The sequence below is a fragment of the Rhipicephalus microplus genome, chromosome 7 (assembly GCF_043290135.1).
Source record: "Rhipicephalus microplus isolate Deutch F79 chromosome 7, USDA_Rmic, whole genome shotgun sequence".
NCBI lineage: Eukaryota > Metazoa > Arthropoda > Arachnida > Ixodida > Ixodidae > Rhipicephalus > Rhipicephalus microplus.
This window is the reverse complement of record NC_134706.1, coordinates 119343897-119365816: the sequence shown is the minus strand read 5'-3', so window position 1 is coordinate 119365816 and position 21920 is coordinate 119343897. Positions and strand designations below refer to the sequence as shown.

Below are 21920 nucleotides of genomic sequence, written 5' to 3'. Positions count from 1 at the left end.
TGCGTAAACTAATTCAAACATATTCATCACTTTCTTAGGACTTACACTATGGCTGAAGGCAACGCGCCATCTGCAAGCTTCTAACTAATGAAAGACGAAGCTGCTTTCCTGTTTTCTGTTTTGTTATAGGCATGGGTTAGTTGAACATCGTATAGCAGTTTGCCATAAATCACACAAACACGGCACGAAAGTATTAAAAGAATATTTTGAAGGGTGGAAGGGGGAAGGTTATTATATTTTAAATATGTTCATGCATGTTAGTATATATACCCACGCAAAAGTGGAAAACCTATAAAAGGTTCCAACGCCCCTCCCTCCAAACCTCTTGCCCTACTGAGGGTTTCCTCTTGCCCTATGAGGCTTTCACAAAAAGAATCCAGAGTGGTACTTACAGTGACTGCTTCGAAGAATTGCTGTATCACGAGAGCCTGCAGCAAAAATCCAAAAAAACAACACACTGCTGTGAAGGCCATTGGTATTGTGGTGCATGTTTGATGGGTTGAATTATATGTGCCAACCTGAAGACGTTATTGTGGATGCTGCGCTACAAAGGCAACGCTAAGTTACCTATATAAATAGCCAAATTCAGTAGTCGGATTTATATAGCGTGATGATGATGTTTTAGTGGGCTAGCTGAAAAAATAACGATTGTATTTTAACAATAAATATTCCCGAACGGGTATGTTGGAGTTTCGAGGCAAGTTTCAAAGAACATACCATGTAATATCTCCGCAGAGTTGTGGTGAGAATCGATTTCACGTTTGCGTTTCTCGGCTCAATAATTTTGGGCATGCAGAGTTCGTGCATAAACAAGCATTGAAAAGCACATAAGCGCAAGGTGTACGCTGTCACCCGTCGAAATTCTTGGCTGTATGATCTTTCTTTAGGTCCCAAATATGTTGGTAGTTTAAGATGATAAAGAAGTTGAGGAAAATATCAAAGCCACGGCATGGTTTGTGGTGCTGTAGAAACAGACAGATATTTAGGCATACACATACCGGCATGATATATATATCACACCGCTACGTGAATACATACAAATATATATATATATATATATATATATATATATATATATATTGGAAATTTTATTTAAACCTAAAGCCTATTATAAATATATTAGAATTTGTCTTCTAACTCAAACATTTATTTCTTTTTAGGCTTCGATGAATATTGACTAGATACTCGAGGTAGTACGTCCAACATGCCTGATTTTACCGGTGTTGCTTTGTAAATGAGAGGCCTGATCTACATTACGAAATATATACCCTGGATACCCAGGCGTAAGACAAGGTATACATGGAACATACCTGATTCGCATGAGTTCCAACGCATGCCGACATCGTAGTGTTCAGGCACTGCGATTGAGATTGTGCATTAGTGAAATGAAAGGAACGCTGCGTTGGCGTTAGTAGATTGCAGACAAACATAGGAAACAAAAAACAAGAATGGCAGTAATAGTATCTATTCGACAAAGGGTCAGATGCTAGTAGTGCTTGTAAATGGTGAAATATTTATTTTAGTGGTGAAAACCTTTACGATCGTGATTGTACCCGGTCCATTGGCGCGACACGCTAAGGATGTCCATATCTATAGGATATCCATGTCCATATAGATACCCATATATCATATACGTATCATATCCATATATTAGGCATTCATTAAGCACATCTACTATCTTTACACATATTCATCATCATGAGTGGTCGTAATCTTCTCCTGCTGTGGGGGCTTGGCTTGTCTGAGTTCTGTCCCTTGGGCGTGATCGCTTCATGGTGTCTTCTGGGCCTAATAAAGGTTGCCTTCGCCGTTACATCACAAGTGGTGGAGTGTGCTCTACGATCTTCCGTCCTCTCCCAGCCCGATCTGCCTCATCGAGCTCCGCTCAGGTTGTCGTTTGTGCCAGGTGTCCGGTAACATGCCTCAGTACGAGCCAACCGGCGCTTCTTCGTCTACCTCTACGGCCCCGGCTACCACGGGTATCCATCGTGGATTATCACTGTGCACCAGCGAGAGCCGCCCATGTTCGCCGGAGTTCGAGGTGAAGATGTTGAGGATTGGTTGAACCAGTTCAATCGAGCGAGTTCAACTAACAACTGGGATGATCCTACCAAGCTTCGCCGTGTTTCTTTCTATCTCACAGGCGTTGCAAAAAACATGGTTTTTCAATCTTGAAACGGACATTACGGACTGGACACGTTTCAAGCAACAGCTTCGCCAAATTTTCGGCACCCCGGTGGCTCATTCAGCTCTCGCGAAGAAGACACTGGATTCTCGCAAGCAACAATGCGGTGAGTCCCACACATCGTACATAGAGGAGGTGCTTGCTCTCTGTCACCGTTTCAGCGTGTCAATGTTTGAATCAGAGAGAGTTCGTCATCTATTGAAAGGGATCGGCACGGTCGCGTTCAATGCCTTGGCCATTCAAAACGCGACTACAGTCACTGACTTTGTTGCCACGTGCCAACGCCTAGAGGAACTTGAACCCCAACAGTTACTGCCAGACAGCGCTTAAAACACTACCACGACTGATGCCTCATTGCGTGCCATGATCCGGGCGATTATACGGTAAGAGCTGCAATCTTTCAGCCTCTCAATGACACCGAGTCTACCTCCTTCCTCCAACAATGTTTTGCGCGATGTTATCAAAGAGTAGTTGGCGTCCATGACCGGGCCAGCGTATGTAGACTCTCCAGTACCTCGACTCCAGCCGACGTACGCACAAGCCCTCGCTGGCTCACCACCCGTCGTACAACCGATGCCCGCACACTCGACGCCTGTCGCGCTGGCTTCGTTGACTCCGAGTGCGCCTAGCCAGGCCTTTCACCCACCATGGCGGCCACATCGTCCGATCTGTTATTACTGCGGCTATCGGGGCCACATTGCACGCGTCTGTCGGAAGCGTCAGCAGGACGAGCGTCGTGGATTTGACACCTATGGACGGGATGATGGGACAAGGTGGTACGCTTTCCACCGTCGTCCTTATGATCTGCCGCTACGTCGCTCACCGTCTCCAACTGCGACATCTGAGCCAACCAGTTCTTACCGCTCTACTAGACGCCGCTCACCGTCACCCCTCCGCCGTTCCACGTCTCTATTGCGACCTGTCTTGCAATTCACCAACCAACGCCCGGAAAACTAAACTCTGCAGCTTTTGGAAAAAAGCTACATCAAACGATAAGACAGAAATTCCTCCAGGGCGTCCATATAATACGATATCTGTTTTAATAGAAGGTGTGTACGTGGACGCTTTAATAGACACTGGTGCTTGTTTGTCTGTGATTGATCGTTCTTTGTGCTCACGTCTGCGAAAAGTCACCACCCTTTATGATGGACCTACACTGCACGCTGCTCAAGGGGGACGCCATGAGACCTGCCGCTATGTGCACCGCTCGTGTTTTGCTATCTGGTCTTCTTCAATTTGTACAATTTGATGTGCTGAGTTCGTGTGCCCACCAAATTATATTAGGCTGGGATTTTCTGTCTACGGCGAACGCTTCCATCTGCTGTCGAGAAAATGTTGTTCATGTGATGGAAACTGACTGTGCCTTGTATGCGGATGACAAGCCCGTTTCCTTGCTCGCTGCTGAAGAGACCGAGCTACCACCTGGTCATCAGCGGATACTTGCCATCACTTCTAATGTGATCGACTCTGGTGACGTGTTTGTCCAACCATCTGCACGCTGTCTCGCAAGAGGTATAGCCCTTGCTTCAGGTCTAGCGCGGTTCCACAATGGCTCCGGACTTCTCAACGCTACAAACCAGACTTCTGAGAAAATTCTCATTCCTAAATGCACCACAATGGCTTGCGTTTCTGAATCTCAACCTGTCTCTGTTGTCCCGCTTATGCCAGCGTGTTCTGACCTTCCTTCTATTGGACGTTCATCAAGCGTTTCTGTTCTTGCTGTGACTATTAGTCCAGAACTGACCTCTTCTCCGACAGATGAGTTGCTTGCCTTGCTAAAATAGCATAGGAGTTTGTTTGATGCCCATTCCTGATCACTGGGACAGACTTCCTTTATTGCGCATCGTATTCAGATCGATGGCATTTCCATCGTACGCCGTCGACCATATCGCATCTCTTCGTCCGAGCGTGAGATCATTGAACAAATGTAGCCGACATGCTGCTACAGAACATTATACGTCCCTCCGCGAGTTCTTGGTCATCCCCTGTTGTTTTAGTAAGGAAAAAAGATGGCTCCGTGCGATTTCGCGTGGACTACTGAGCACTTAATAAGATTACCCACAAGGATGTTTGCCCCATGCCACACATAGACGATGCTTTGGATTCTCTGCAAGGTGCTGAGTACTTCTCAAGCCTAGACCTGCGTTCAGGTTACTGGCAAATACCCATGCACGAGGATGACAAAAAAAGACAGCGTTTTCAACACCAGATGGGCTGTACGAATTCAACGTCATGCCATTCGGCCTTTGCAACGCTCCAGCAACATTCGAGCAGATGATGGACACAGTTTTACGAGGCTTGAAGTGGAAGACTTGCTTGTGCTATTTAGACGATATCGTTATTTCCTTGTCAACATTCCCTCAGCACTTGCAATGACTGGACGAAGTTCTTACGTGCCTTGCAAACGCAGGCCTTCAGCTGAACACCAAGAAGTGCCGTTTTGTGAGCAAGACAATTAAAGTGTTAGGCCCCATCGTAAGCAAGGACGGTATTCGTCCCGATCCTGACAAGATTTCCGCTGTGTAACACTTCCCGCGTGCTGAAAAAGCTAAAGATTTGTGCAGTTTCCTCGGCCTCGCTTCTTATTTTCGCCGATTCATTTGAGACTTCGCCTCAATCGCTTCACCATTGCACAAGTTGCTCGGATCAGGCGTCGCCTTTGTGTGGTCTCCTGAATGTGAAGCGGCGTTTGCCCAACTGAAGTGTGCACTCACATTCAAACCAGTTCTCTGCCATTTCGACGAAACCGCGCCTACGCTCCTGCATACAGACGCTAGTTGTCGAGGCATTGGTGGAATTCTCCTACAGCGAGACCAATCTTCACGTGAGAAAGTCGTCGCATACGCGAGCCGTGCACTGACCCCTGCCGAAAAGAATTATACCATCACCGAACAGGAGTGCCTAGCGGTCGTGTGGCCGATACAAAAGTTTCGACCTTATCTCCATGGCCGCCACTTTACTGTGGTTACAGACCATCACCCTTGTGCTGGCTCTCGACAATCAAGAATTGTCCGGCCGCCTTGGTCACTGGATTTTTCGCTTACAAGAATACGACTTCACGATCACATACAAGTCGGGAAACAAGCATCAAGACGCCGACGCACTTTGGCGTTGCCCGCTCGCTCTGGAGCCGCTTGACAAGCCCGCCACTGCCACACTCGAGAAGCTTTCGGCCGCCTCTTCCCTGCATGTTTCGTCATTAACTACTATGGACCCAGCTTCTCCAAGCGAGTGTGGTTTGTTCATATCTCACCAACGTGCTGACCCTTACTGTCGCCGCATCATGGACCGTCTTGACGGGACTTGCCGGCCCCCTAACGCCCGTCTTCGCCGACAGCTGATGCAATTCAAGCTCAACAACCACGTCCTGTACCGTCATAGCTACCACCCTGATGGTCAACGCTGGGTGCCCGTTCTACTTCGCTCTCTTCTGGCTCAAGTCCTCAAGACATATCACGACGACATGTCTGCTGGACACATGGGCTTCCAGAAAGCGTATGACCACATAAGATGTCACTACTACTGGCCGGGCTTGTCCACCTGTGTGGTGAAGTACGTTGCCTCATGCGCCCTTTGTCAGCGTCGCAAGCTACCTACATCAACTCGAAGTAGACAATTACAACCACTCCCGTGTCCCCTGCAACCATTCGAGGTAGTTGGCATTGACCTGTATGGTCCGCTTCCTATGACTGTCACGGGCAATCGATGGATAGTTAAAGCTGTCGACCACCTGACCCGCTACGCCGAAACAGCTCCCGTGCCTTCTGCATCAGCATCGCAAGTGGCCGACTTCATTCTTCGAGCAACAATCTTTCGACACGGAGCTCCTCGTGTAATCCTGAGCGATCGTGGAAGAGTATTTCTTTCGGAACTTGTCGAAGAAGTGCTCAAGGCAGCCGGCACTACACACAAAACAAGCTCCAGTTATCATCCTCAGACGAACGGCCTGACTGAGCGCTTTCATCGTACACTGTCAGATATGATAGCGATGTATATCGAACCCGACCACAGAAACTGGGACACCATTTTGCTATTTGTCACTTTTGCATATAATACCTCTGTACATTGCACAACCAGTTACTCGCCGTTCTACCTCGTACACGGTCACTTTCCCTCTCCTTTCCTCGATGTTTTGTTCTTCTCTGTGCCTGTCAAACCATGTTCATCTTCAAGTGAAGAATACGTGTCTCGTCTACTTCATTGCCGTCAGCTGGCTCGAGTCAACACTGAAGCCAAGCAACAGGATCGCAAGCTTGAATATGACGCCTCTCATCGTGCCGTGTCTTTCAGCCCTGGCGACGAAGTCCTGCTTCTTACACACATTCGCACCCCCGGACTGTGCGACAAGTTTCAATTACGTTTTATTGGCCCCTACACTGTCTTGGAGCAAATGTCTCCTGTGAATCATCGCGTGGCACCCGTTCTTCTTCCGACGGACCGCCGCTACTGGGCAGCGGAAATAGTCCATGTATCCCACATGAAGCCTTTCATACGTCGTTCATCTTCGCTTTAAAATGCGACCAAAAACTGTGGTCAGGATGACCGCTTTCACGTGGGGGGGAAGTTAGTGTAGGCATTCATTAAGCACATCTGCTATCTTTACACATATTCATCATCATGATTGGTCGTCATCTTCTTCTGCTGTGGGGACTTGGCTTGTCTGAGTTCTGTACCTTGGGTGTGGTCGCTTCATCGTGTCTTCTGGGCCTAATAAAGGTTGCCTTCACCGTTACATCACAATATAAATATTCATATGTATACCCACATAGATATCCACGCCAATACGATATCCATATGAATATATATCCTTTTGTACATCCCAACACCATATGCACATTGTGATTAATGAAAAACTTTGTACACAGTTTGCACGCGTCTTGTCACCTCTTTGCTTGATCAAGTAGTGAAGGACACAGTAGCGTGACACCGTTGCCGACATGAGCTTACCTCGCTTTTTTGCGCAGGTTCTTATCGGAACCCTGATTATTCCACTGCCTGGTTTCTTCAAAGTGAGAGAAGGCCTGCCATCGTCTTCATGTTCTTCGTTACAGACAGATGCGTGCGATCTCATGGTAATGTCGTTTCCTCTGGTAAACGACAGGCAAGTGCCAACGATGGATTCTCTCAGGCATCTGGCCTTCACCCACCTTCGTCAACTAATACAGCAGGGGCGGAGGTCCTACTAAAGCACCACTTCTGCAGACTGCTGCTGGAGCATGACACCGCTGCCTACATGAGCTTACCTTGCCTTTTCGCGTAGGTTAGTTACCGAAACTCTGAATCTTGCTACCGATGTTCAAATCGTTGTTTGATAGCAGTGTCATGCACCGACTGCCTATTTCAGTGTTTGAAAAAGTGCATGTGTTTGCACGCGTTTTGCTCTCGCTTCTTTGATGTATTGCTTTTACTGCTCTCCGGTGACGTGGAACTAAACCCTGGCTCTGGTTCCGCTACAAGAAGTAAAAACTATAGTGCTGGTCTTGAAGAGATTTATGAAATTGTAAGCCGGATAGATCAGGGTCAGAGGTGTTTTTTTGCTAAGCTAGAAGTAAGCAAACAGCAGTCTGCTTTTGCCGCTTTCCTTCAGCAACTGCCAAGTACCGTTGCTGCTCTTCAGAGCGACTTTCTCACAGTGAAAGACAGCACATCTGAAAATAGACTCAAACTGGTTGAAGTCGGAGCGTCTCTCGAACATAGCGGCAACAGGTTTCGCAGGAAAAACCTGATAGTGTTTCGGCTGCCTGACAACACAAATGAAAGCTGGCGCAAATCCGAGAGAAATGCAATTGCATTTTTTAAGGAAGAGCTTAATCAGACTGTCACAACACAAGCGATTGAACGTTCCTACACATTAGGAAAGTACTGCGAGGGAAGGACCCAAGCGATAATTATCTCAAGTTTTTAGATTTAGGATTAAGGAATGATTTTTTTTATTCCAGATCAAGGCTGAAGGATAAAGACTATGTAATTTGCGAGCATTTCGCTCCTGCTACTAGGCGTGCGCGCTTTAAGTTGACTGAATATGCTCAAGGTTTGAAACTCCCTTTCAAGCTACGCTTAGATAAACTTTATATGGCAAATAAAACTTCTGTCTTTGACACTGCAGAAGATAGGGTGACGGAACTCAAGAGGTAGCTACGTGGCAAGCAATCTGCCAATCAAAAAGCCGCAATTGCGAATTACAAACGTGTCCCTTCTCGCAAATTATCTCTAACTATACTGCTGGTGAACTGCCGCAGCCTCGAAAATAAAGTGGCTGAATTTGCTACTTTGTTGTCTACTTCGCAACCTTCCGTAGTAATTGGAACTGAATCTTTGTTACACGAATACATTGCTAACTTTGTAATCTTCCCTCCTGGTCACAATGTATACCGATCTGACAGAAACACACAAGGTGGCGGTGTTTTTATACTTATCAATTAACTTCTTCAGAGTAATGAACTGTCCGCTACTTTTCATCATTCAGAATATGTCTGGTGCAAGGTCTGACTTAACAATGGAAATTGCTTTGCAGTTGGTTCCTTCTACCGATCCCCAAGCTGGACTAACCCAGATTGATTCGATAAGTTATCATAATATTTACATACAAAGAACTGCAACTTTATTCTTGGAAGAGATTTAAATACGCCTCTGGTAGCCTGAAATAATGATAAACCTGTGTTCTCCGATTTGAGTTGACTTTGCTCTTCTGTTTCAGAGCTTGTCACGACAAATGATCTGACTCAATTCGTATTTGAGTGCACGAGACAAGGTCACTCTTCCGCCAGCATGCTGGATATGATTTTCGCTAACCCTGAGTCGTTGCTACATGATATGGTTTTCATTCAAGGCATTAGTGACCATGACTGTGTCGTTGCCACTTACACTAACACATCATTAAGATAAGCCCACAAACCCCTTGAAAAATTTATTTTTATGAGCAAGGTGACTCTGCGTCATTGTCTCAAGAACTTTGTCTTCTCTACCCTGCATTCTGTTAAGTGGCTGATCAAGCAACATTGATGAATTGTTGTCTGTTTTTTGTGATACATTGATGAATTCAGTTGAAGAATGCATTCCTTCTAAACTCGTAACAAGTCGACGCCGCAATGACAAACCATGGGTAAACAAGAAAATTCGAACTTCATTAGGAAGAAACGCCACCTCTACGTTGAACATTTAAAAAAAACTGCAAACAGAATGTGTCTGAAGAAATGCGTGACATAGGCTACAAAATAACCTTCAATTTAAATAAATAGGGAGAAATACATTTCTTCACTCAATGTAGCTCCCAAAAACAATTCAAAAGAATTTTGGAAATTTATTAAAGATAACAGTAACAAGGTGAACGCGATACGAAATCTTTTAGTCAACGAAGAAGCAGTGTTTGATGATTACGAAAAGGCTTGTTCTTTTACCTGCTATTTTAAGTCCGTCTTTCAAAACACGTGCGCTAATCAGCTTCTCGTGTTTCCAGATTTACCCTACGGAATTATGCCCATGGTCACTGTCACGTACAATGGGGTTCTTGGGCTGTTTAGTAACCGGAAAAAACAATTTAGCTGGAGGCCCTCATGGCATACCAACCAAGGTAATCAAAGCATGTCTTCAGGAAATAGCTAATTTCTTAGTCGTCTTGTTTAATAAGTCTCTAAACGGTGGTTCTGTACCAACGCAATGGAAAACAGTAGGAGTTGATCCCATTCATAAAAGTGATCCCAAACATTCTATTCAGAACTATAGACCAATTTCGCTAACTCTTGTAGGTTGTAAAAGTTTAGAACATATAATTTACGGTGATGTGATGAAACACGTTGAAAACAATGGTTTCTTCTCACCGTCTCAACATGGTTTCAGGTCGGGCTTGTCCTGCACAACGAAGTTGGTTGAATTTCGCCATGATCTTTTTCACTCTTGTGATTCAGGATTTCAAGTTGATTGCAATTTTTTTATTTTAAAAAGGCCTTCGGTACGGTTTCTCATAATCTGTTATTGCATAAATTATCATCTTTCTGTATTCATGCGGCAATAGCTGTTTGGATGAAAAATTACCTTTCCGGAAGGACACAGCATGTTTTAATTGATGGATTTACTTCAACTGGAATAACAGTTACTTAGGCGTGCCGCAAGGATCTGTTTTGAGATCTTGCTAATTTTAATTTAAATCAATGATATTCTTCAGGGTCTTAAATGCTATTTCAAAGTATATGCAGATAAATGCGTCGTTTATAGGAGGGTAATAAACGAACGCGATGTCAATAGCCTACAAAGTGATTTATGCACAATTCCGACTTGGTGTTCTACGTGGTGTATATCTTTGAATAGTACTAAATGTGAATTTATATCTTTTACCCGCAAACGTTTGCCTGTGAGATCGGGTTATCAATTGAACAATATATCACTTGAAGGAGCACAGCATTACAAATACCTTGGCGTTTATATTTCAGAAAATCTGTCATGAACTAGACGTATTGAACATGTAACATTAAAGTCTTTTCAAATGCCCAACCTCATCAGACGCAATTTTCTTAAAGCCCCCAGGAGCGTTAAACAATATCTTACAACAACAACGTTCGCCCATTACTCGAGTACGCTTGCGCAGCAAAGGACCCAGACACCCTCTGTCATGTGAATGAAATTGAGCGTATCCAGAATCGCGCAGCCAAGTTTGTCTCTCGTAATTACAAATATAAAAGCTGCATTTCGTTAGTTGAAGACAACTTTGGCTGGCAAACCCTTGCCTGATGCCAGTTAGCAAAGAAATGGGAACCTTTTCTGTATTTACTCTGATCTCACAGGCATTAACAAAAACTTGTACATTTTGCCCCCTCACTTCGTTTCTACGCGTTGTCATCATGACTGTAAAGTGCCTGAATTGCAATGCCGCACAAATGTGTTTCAATATTCATTTTTTCCTCACACCTCCACGCTTTGGAACACACTTTCTAAAGGTATAGGTAATTGTAAAACACTCTCATAGTTCAAGCCGTTTATACACTTTCCCGTGACCTATAAACCAGCTGTCCCCTGGTTTTTGCTTGTGCTTTCTGTTATTTATTTATTTTTTCTTCTTTTCATGAGATTGTGCTGGAATAAATTGTCACTACTTTTCATTGTTGCATACGCCGCTTCTGTTATTAGCTCATGTTTTTATCTTTGTCTTTGTGTAAACAAATAATTTTACGCCATTATTTTCTCTCATGTTACCCCTTTGCAATATTGCCCTCGTGGCGCTGCAGGTACATGTATAAATAAAAAAATAAGACTTCACGGAGGTTAATGATCCCACGAGGCTTCGCCCACTCGACATTATTCACTTCGTGAACATTCTGTGATTATTTTAAGTAATGTCAGTACCATCAGATGCAAGGTTTTAAGGCCAATAAATGATTGTAAATAATTAACTTCTAATCAAATTATCAATGCTGTTGTCTATGCACCGAACAACTTCTAATACGACACTGCACAGTTGCCGTACCTCTAACATCAATAATATCTGTGTTTCTCCTTGTAATGTTCTTATCTTGCAAACACCGCAGTAAACAATAAAACTTTGGATTGTGGAGGAGCCTTCGCCTAAGTTATGTACAGGTATGCAACAGTAGAAGCACTTACAACAAACGCTAGCGTTTCAAAAAATTGGCCCTGTGTCTGCATGCAATCTGCAAATGTCGTAAAAAGACGATGGTCTTGCGTGTGGAGAGAGCGAACAAAACATTTATTTTATGTTGTGTGCAAGAAAATTGGCGAATGGTATTCCGGAGGCGCTACGTTAGAGTGTCTCTAGCGTGCAGCGGAGGAGAATGAGCGCATCGTCACATCCCACATGAGACATGAGCGTCATCTGACAGTTTCTTTTTTTGAAAACAAAGCGCGTGGCCCTGAGACGGGCGTGCGTGCATGTCTTAGAGGTTATAAGGTGTAGAACGCAAGTCGACGAGTAGGGGCCACCACCGTGTCTTCTTAGCGTCTATTAGTGTCTATTTTCTTGTTGATTTTTTTCTCGCTATCTGAATATTTCTTTTTTATCATACTTTTTTCATTCTACAACTTTTTTCCCTTTTTTGTTGTAAGCAATAGTGCAGTTATCGTCCATATGAGAACATATGTTCTCTTGGCCAATCCCCTGGAGTGGGTATGAGCCATGGATTAGAGGCAACAAGCAAACAAATAATAATACTGGCGGGATACATCAACGTAAACATCATAGAGGACACCTCACTTACACAACATAAGGCATCTTCATATGCTCTCTAACGCGTAAAATTCGATTATCTACAACCAACGGCTATCCCAAGAACCACTGTCGCTTCAGTTCATTGACGAACTGATTATAATGAAGGGTTAACGGAAGCAGCTTCTCACTACCATGTACGGCGAAGAATTATGTTGTGTTGTTACCCTGCCACCACCGTGTTCGTCCCGTATATTTAATGAATGAGTAAGCAAATAGTACGGTTTACTATGTTTACCTCGGGAGTTTCGCCCACTTATCATCATTCACTTATTGGATATGGCGGGATTGTTGATATTTGCTGCATTTTAATTGCTTGCAACCGATGGCACAAAACCAGATGCCGTTCGGTCACTACGTAATCAAAATGGGAGTGCAAAGAATAAAGAGCAAAGCTCCCCCTTTATTTGCCTCCAGTTTCGGCAGCGCCATCCACGTATCAACGGCTGTTTTCCACGCACTCGAGTGTACGAGCTTATATTACTCACAATAGTACGTCTTACCGGGGAGTAGCGGTGAATACAGCTAAGAAACAGTTCGCAGCTGCTCACCTTTCCAATGTTAAGCGTGCTGGGAAACAGGAAGACTACTGGCTGGCCACACATGATCTCCCCGGCTACGTGCAGGCCGGTGCAGTCCCCAAGTGGCATCATAGAGGTGGCGGTGTCTACGATTTCTCCAAACATGCCGCCGAAGATGCTGTGGCCAATCTTCGAAATCATCTTCATGCCACCACCGACAGTCTTGCATAGGGAGAAGATCATGTCGACCAATGAACCTGACGATTTAATAGAAAACGTGAGCTCAGGCAAATGCTGCATTTCGATACAGTCCATCTTTTTCACAACAAAGACAGAAATGAGCATTTGAAAGCTAACAATTGCATCTGAATGGCGGTATGAGACGAATTATCGTTTCCATTTTTTAGAAAGAGTCTGAGCATATCAAAGACGTACCTGGCTAGCAGCATTCCATCAAGTGTAACTCATCATTGGAAAAAAATAATAGACCAACGTCTCTCGTATTCCCACATGAAAAAAATTCAATGTTAAGTACTAAAAACGTATGCTTGGATATTACGTTAACGAAAAGGGCAAAGTACTAACTAACCGGTAACTCGAGAACAGACGCATCAAAAAGCACACACTATTCAAAAGTCACACAGCTCCACTTGAAGAAACAAACGTACCAATCCCATAAAAATACCAGCTCAAGATTTGGGTACACGTTAAAGAACCCCAGGTGGTTGAAAGTTCCGAAGCCCTCCACTACGGCGTCTCTCGTAGTCATATGGTGGTTTTACGACGTTAAACCCCACATATCAATCATCAATCAAAAATACCAGCACTAATTTATGCTAAGTGCGACGCTGAATTACAAAAAGTGAAAAGCTTCGGACATCCTTCCTATAGCCCATTGAAACGGTGGTCGTGTTTATAGGCGCTTTCTGAGTTTTACCGTCGCTTTACGGGGAGTTCCACTTTCACGAAAGAATAAAAGCAGACAGTGTTACCCTGTGCTGTCTATATTTCTACAGAACATTACAAAACAGTCAAGCCCTGCATGGTGACGTATAAACAGTGCTGACGTTTAGGAGGCCGTTCACACCGAAAAAAATCCCTATAATCATCATAAATGAGTATGCGCCACATAAATTAGATGACTCCTGCAACTAACCAGTGGCCATCTGAAAACAAATGCAACAGCAGGCACAACAACACAAGTGTGTGCCATCACCATGCACGTGATATGTGCCATTAAAATCACGTAAATCCCAATACATCATCCAATGAATATAAACCACTGAACACATTTTCTATCATGTCACCGATACTGTTTACTTATAAAAAGGCTTCTAGCTATTGCTGTTTGAGAATATGTACTAGTTCGAAGGTGGAAAATGCTCTGAACTTCAGTGCCTCTGTTTTGGGAGATCGCCTCAGGGACGCATTCAATGCGTCTTGCAATTGTATTCAAGCTAATAAACGCATCTAATGGTATATCTCAGCTGTAATAAATACTATTGATGTAACATCATTTTAGGGTGTTGATACATATATTCTGAATGGCTAGATAAAGTAAACGCAACCATCGGGTCAGCTCATATTTTCATTTTTTTCATTTTGTTTCTTATTTTTCCTAGTGCTCTGTTTTTCGCATTATTTGTATGATCTGTTTTCTTATTCTTTCGATAAATTTATTAATCAGTGGTATAATAATGCTCATTGAAAGGTTCTGCTACACTGTTTTGGCCAATCCTCAAGACTAGGTATGGGCCAGAATACTGTTACAAGGAGACAACAAAGACGGTTGAATTTACAATAACTGGTCCAGCAAAGTGATTGTGGCTGCAGCAGCCAAGATGGTGACAACAGGAGACAACTGTCCTAGTCTTTTTCGACCTCTTCGTCAGGAGCACAAAACCTTACCCTCCGGCGGCAAAAGCATAGACTCGGTGCATTCAAACCAACGCCCAAATCAAGACAGTTGTGAGAATGAGCACTATACACGTGCATCGGTGAGGTCCGGTGTGCGACAGGGCTTCAGGCACACAACGTGAACGATGTTGGTGGGGTGATTTAGACGGGGACGAATACAACGGTTCATAGGACACCTCAGTCACTTGACGGCATGCACGGTATGGGTCCGTGGACGGGAACAGGCGTTTCTCAAAAAGGCCAGCACTAAGTGCTGGCGACCAAGTTAGTAGAATAGATCTAAGCAGAAAGTAGGCGTTCCTGTGGCGGCTATCTTAATGACATTGCTGTCTCTTTTCGATTCGGTCAATAGCTTCTTGAGCGTAATGAGTAAGCGGGTGCGTAGAAGGAGGCAACATCGAATCCATAGGCAACACTGGGTTTAAACCGTACAAAAGAAGTAAAGGAATATAACCAGTGATGTATTGCCAGGACCTGTTATACGCAACCCTGACAGAAGCCAACGTGAATCCCAATATTCGTGGTCGGGTGACACGTGCATTGTAAGCATGTCGGTAATCATTCAGTTGATCCGCTACGATAAGCCTGTGGATGGTTAGTCGTTGTTAGCTTATGCTTGGTCATTGCTTACCCTGGGATTTCATTTAGGGCCCTTGAACAAATCTGCCCGTAACGGTGGCTAAGAGCTGGCGCAGTGCTTTGTGCTGAAGGATAACATTGTGAGGCTAAAAGTGCGCTACATTGATTGGGCAGCTGGTTCCAAGTGCGCGAATAAATCGAGACCGCTTGTCGTAGCTTGTTGAAACAGTGATCCGATTCCCCAGCCAGATGTAGGAAACGGACCAAGAAATCCCGGCTGACATGATGAAACCGCTCATATGGTACGTCGAGAGATTGAAGACGGACAGCAGGCGAGAGTGTTGACATCTTCAAGAGCTGACAATGGTTGCACGAGGTCACGTAACGACGGACCGACCTATACATTCCTGCCCAGTCTAACTGAGGGCCTGCATGATAGTAGGTGCGGGAAACGACGATGTGCCCGTCAATTGGCACATCGTGAAGCTGTGCCAGAACAGTCAAACGAAGGTGTGTTGAAATCACAAGCAAGAGTTTTTGGCCATCACGTATAAACTGCGGCGAAGCAAAGTGCCATCTGTAGCACGAAGACATGAAGAGATGAATCGGGAGCCTGTGAGTTGAGGTGGTTGATGAACCCGCTGTGAACACCACCGATGCCATAACCACTGGCATCGGTTCGTACTTCGGTGGGCGCCGAGTCGTTGAAGGGGGCAAACACAGGGTGTGATGTGAGTAAGTGGGTGAGGTGAGAAATTTCCGACACTTGATAAGGGCATCAGGAGAAAGGCACGTCTTTTTGAAGAAGTGAGGGGCTGCGCAATCACTGCAAAATGTTTTACAAAGCGGGCGAAATATTTAGCATTGGCCAAAGCGAACGATTTTGAAGGAACGTGGAGGGGAAGTTCATAACGGTGCGTAACATTTTCTGGGCCCAGTCGTATGCTTGCAGCTTCAACAAAAAGGCCAAGCATATCGCTCTCTCGGTGATCAAAGCGGCATTCTGAAGAGTTGAGCTGAAGAACTGCGACGCGCGAGACATGCAGTATAGCTGATAAGCTATCGAAAAAGAGATTTTTCGATAGCTGGAATGCATAGGGCTGTGTGATGACTGCGCATATCTGTACGTTTTTATTTATGTCTTTGTTTGCTCTCAGTCTTGTTTAGTTGGAAGTTGTGTGTTACCTTATTCTGTGTTTGTGACAGTTCATGGCTAAACGATGCCATTGAACAGGACCACACATAAACGTGGTGGTGACTCCATGGTGAAGTCAGGCATACCAGGAAGCTCTAACTGTAAGAGAGCAGAAGAACAACAGATAACTGCCGCACGCACACACAGAAATTCTTGGCTGATAATGAGAATATGGAGGCAGTCATGCAGAACAGCCAAGAGGACGAATATTGTCGTTCAGCGAAGCTCAAACGCGCAGTACACATTACAAGAATGCGAGAAGTACTGCTATCGGTTACATGAACTAGGCGATACGGCGGGCGTAAGCACCTTGCGAAGGCGACTGCAAAAGCGCGCGCTCATGACCAATGATTGGGCTCGAGTGTAGATTAGCGGCAAAACAAGCACGCGACGTACTTCCACGTTGATGATATTTTGTCGTACAGCCAGAGTCAACAGATAATTTCCGGGGTTGGAGGCCAATGCAGCCTTACTTCGGCAGCTGCACTCGTCAGTTTTCCCAGGTGAGACAACAATGGCATGGTGAAGGTAAGCGACATGCAGAGGTGACCGAGAGCATTGCTTGTCCTGCGGGGACGGTGAGTGGCCGTAGCGTCGGGCTGAGGCGCGGGTATATAGTACAGGATGAAACGATGGCCGACGACTGCGATAATAGCAAGAATTGTGGCCTATCCCGTTGCAGTTGAAGCGAATCGGTCTGTCATCACGTGTACTCCACTAGTTCGGATCACGGTATTGAGAAGAAGTCGGTGGTGGGCGACAGGAGAGAACAGGGCTGACCGCTGGACGAGGGATAGCACGTAAGTGCTGGATACCTGCGTTCGCCAGGTTTTCGCGCACGGCGGCCTGGATCGATAACACTGCCGGGCGGGCCTCCTCGTAGGAACGAGCCAGCGAAGCAGATAAAGATGGTGCTTTGATATCTCACAGCATAATGAGCAGAAAGTTTTTAGTACTGAGCAGCCAGAGCTTGAAATCTGCCAAGACTACGTGGCGGCGTTGTTAAGGAGTCAGACGAATTGTTGCGTAACTCGACGGCTCTTCACTTCTTCAAAGATTCGACACTTCCTGATGATGTCACTTGTGGAGTAGTCTTTTTATACTAGGAAGTATAGCGTGTCATGAACGATGCCTTTCAAAATGTGGCTAGCTTTTTCACCTTTGGTCATGTGGTCGTCAACTTATCGGCTAAAGGCTAAAGCGTCTTGGATTTGCACTATGTGCGGCTGCCGTCGGGGTTTTTGCACGGCTCGAGAGTTCTTTCTGGGCTTCTTGTTGGCATTAAATAGGATTTCTGAAGAGGTCAATCTTTTATGTCCGCACACATTCGAACTGGTCAGCTTCTCCTCATGTGTGTCAAACCACACACAGGCCGTTTCTCTGAGATAGTAGCTTACGTTTCTTAGCATCAAAATTGGATCTCACCATTTGATCACGCTGGAACGCTTGTAGTCGGCCAGCAACATTTTCAAGTTCATTTTATCAGTTGTTCAGAAAGTGGCAGGGTCTCGCAAACGGATCACAACGACGTGGCTGGGTTCAGGTAGCATAACAGGGCGTGCATCTGTTGATAAGATGGATTATACAAGAAGACACCCGTTGTTACGCTCCATGATCAGCGTCGGATGCAACCAGCAACACCAGAAAGATCTTGCAGGACGACGACAAAAGATTGGTGCATTCAGAGGGATTCCGGAAGCAAAGTCATAGAGGCTACAGCAGCCAAAACTGCGTGTACAGAAGACAACCCGTTTTCCACTTCCTCGGCTTGTAGGTTAGCGGCCCATAACAATATAAAAAAAATCGAATAGAATGGCCAGGAAGTGATGGTGGTATGCCGATGACAACGAGTTGGTACATGTAAATAATACTCAAGAAAAAAAAAGACAACGCTGGTGAAAAAAACACCCTTAAGCTACTGAAGACTTGCGCCAACGACGACGTACCCGTCTCGTGTTTGTGGCTGCCTGCGGTTTAACGCGAGCCTATCTTCTCCTAATATCAACGAAGCCACAACCTAGCATCCCCTATCTCAATCCACACAGTGACCTAAAAGGCACATAAAAACAACCTCAATCACTTTACCATGGACTGCAATCTACCTAGAAGCAACCAGATTAGTCTCCACAAGCGTGCAATTTTTCTGTTCAAGGCAGCCGCAGCTTTTTGACAAATTTGCAGGCCTATTTTGTTCCCACAGTTTCATCCTAATAAGTATTGGACACAATAAAATCAGGTGTCTGAGTGCAGCCACTCGCAAGTCTTGTGGGCTCCTGCATGAAAGAGCTTTAACTACTATGTTGCCTATGAGTGACTGACAGATTGACACTAATGAATTTATGATGGTATACCAAATAAATTGATAGCTCTTTATATTTTTTTATATTTTATGTTTTTCAAGCATTATCTGTTACGTGTACTACTATTTAGAGATATATATTTGAAAATAATACCGTTATATTATTTCTACTGCGTTAATAGAACACTTTTGTCCAAGAAGGGACGTGCAGCCACTTATGATAATTGTTTATTACGGCGACTTTTTTTAATGTTTGTAGAATTTGGGAACTTTTCTTCCCATTTAAATGCCTCAATTTGTACTTTGAGCTATCTTGTGACACGTAAATCTAGAAAATCGAGTGCAGATAGAAACGGGGAACTTACCAAAACCAAATCGCTCGAAAACTTCGGTAATAACACCTTCCAGAAGAAATAGTTGAGATCCTATATCCAGGTGTGATATTCCACTCACGGCGCACTACGAAAAGAAAGATTGATTAGGACCACCTTATCGACGTGGCAGGCGAGGTACCAAACTCTGGTTTCAGGCAACATAGTAAATTGTTTATTGTGATACGTTAGCGGTGTTGTGGCGGCAATAGTATGACTTTATGATATGCTAAGGTAAAAATTAGGTAGGCTAGCTGGTGTTACAATGTGAACTGCACGGACAGCACAGGGAAAAGTACAACTCGGAAAAGCACGGCCACATTAAAACTACATTTTACACCCACGCTGAACGACTTTCAATCGAAAACAAAGTGGCCGAATGTGATAGTTTGGGACTTGATGGAGTAATACAATCATGCCCTAGAAACTGTTCATACCTGTAACGCTTCGGACAATAATCTGGTGGCAGTGGGAGGTGGAAGCTGAAAGCCAAGGGGCAATTTAACGATAGTTATAGCGCGAGAACAAAACAACATAGAGACAAGATGGAGACAAAGGAGATGAGCACTCCTTCTTGTCTCTGTGTCGTCGTTTTGTTCTCGCGTTATAACTATCGTCATGCCACACCAACTAGCCCAAGCTGCCACACTTCTAAGGCAATTTAACGTTTTGTCTCAGTGACCAGACCAAGGCATTCCTTGTCTCAGTCCTCCATTTAGGAGTGCAGTTCCTTAAGACGTTGGTGGCGCGTCTTCTGTATGTGTACTAGCCATTTCTCGTTTTAGTACTTTGAATGTCCGCTGGATGGCGGCATTTGTATATGATAAATATATGATGAAAAAATGTGAGATGGTGATACTTGGAGTGTTCACTAGATGGACAAACGAATGGCCAGACATACAAACAAGCGGATAAGCGGACAGACACAAAAACAGACAGGCCGACCGATAGATGGATGGACAGACTAATGGACATACATACGGAGAGACAGAAAGAAGAATGGACGTACAGACAAACAGGCTGACAGGTAGATGGACAGACAGACGGACGGACGGATGGACAGGCATACATACATACATACATACATACATACATACATACATACATACATACATACATACATACATACATACATACATACATACAGGCTGACTAATGGATCCAAAGGCAGACAGATGGACGAACGGATAGTCAGACAGATACATGGACGGACAGATGGACGGACGTGATCAGCGGATGAGTCATGTTTCGCCGACAAAGAGCTTGTAAGTTTCGCCCCACTCATCATCATTCACTCTGTGGATATGCTGCGACTTTTGCTCCACTTGGGTGGCATGTTTAGGCTTAGTCTTGTTGAAAAAGACACTGTCTTGAATAAAAACTGAAGGGTATGAAGAATATCTTGGTCAGACCGGTTAGATAAGCCGTGCTACTTAGCCGCATTATGTGAGTTAGTGAAAAAATTGCCATATCTCCACGAATTGAAGGATCATGAGTGGGCGAATCAGTGGGACCATTCGGTGTTACTGTAAATTCCCTGTGATATTGTGCCCTCATTCATGTGTATGGGTGACAAAGCAGTGAACAGTTAAATGCATCGTTTCCTGTTCATAAACGGTATCTCGTATTGAATGGTGGATTCCCTTTTGCCTTCAATATTAGTGTTTCGTGGTCCATGAAATGTAAAGCCAATAGTTCTTCGATCAGATCTAGCCTAAAGGTGGTAGTCACTAGGTCTGTGCAAATAACCCTGGAGAATTTTGGCCGTTTAAAGTCATACGAAATACGTCGTACAACGCACCGAGAAGCCTTATAATGCACAAGCCATTTGGTGTTTGCACTGAGCCGTCACTCCCCGCGCCAGCAACTCCGGCCCCACTTGGCGTTTTTGTTGTTTTGTCGCCGCTTCTCGCGCCTTGCGCTCTGCAGAAAGAGAATGTTTCTTGGTGTGAAACGCGTTTACAAACCCATTCACACCTCAGCGACTTGAGGTGTAATCAACGTCATCGTCATCCGGTACATTGCATGTGCTAACGGGCACATTCTTCGTCGTCATCATCATTCAGTGTAGTGGGTACCTTGCATGTGCTGTGCTGAATAAAGCACAACGCCAAACTGACAAGCCTACACTCTAAGGTGCTTTTCTCATCAAACTTGAATTCGGTGCTTGACAATTAGCCAACCCGGGCTTATGTATCGTACGTCAGATAGCCCTGGCCTTGCATATTTAGTCTTTCGTAGGCTTGCCGAGTGGTCCTGATTATTCGAGGACACGATTGACACCAATCTTCCATAAGGTGCTTTCAGGGCAACACAGATAGCCCTAAACGAGTGTATCAGCATCTATGCGGATCTCCGGTTCCAATTACTGAAACAAATAATATTTAGTATTCATCCCCAGCTGCGCGTGATGAAAGGGGTATTTATTCAGACAACATTGTCGGAACATGTATGCAATTAGTGGTGGTGCCCATAGATAAATGGTGCGTTTACTGATTAAGGCAGTCAGCAAGCGCGAATGTTCACAAGATATTTGATGTATTCTTATGCAATGGTGTATAGTAGAGGTACCTTCTATTTCCACACTGCCTTTTTTAGAAGGCATGCACATTGAAGGCATGCCTCCACGAAATATTTGTT

General features: G+C 44.6%; 1 protein-coding gene across 1 annotated transcript in view; it reads right to left on the bottom strand.

Annotated features, from left to right (window-relative positions):
• The window catches only part of LOC119185210 (uncharacterized), a 57542-nt gene that overhangs the window by 18175 nt on the left and 17447 nt on the right, over positions 1-21920 (bottom strand). Inside the window, exons 5-8 of the mRNA XM_075869608.1 lie at positions 19275-19368; positions 12950-13176; positions 1311-1358; positions 393-428 (exon numbers count right to left, since the gene is read on the bottom strand). Of these exons, the coding sequence (XP_075725723.1) occupies positions 393-428; positions 1311-1358; positions 12950-13176; positions 19275-19368 (405 nt within the window). The remainder of the gene's footprint in view (positions 1-392; positions 429-1310; positions 1359-12949; positions 13177-19274; positions 19369-21920) is intronic.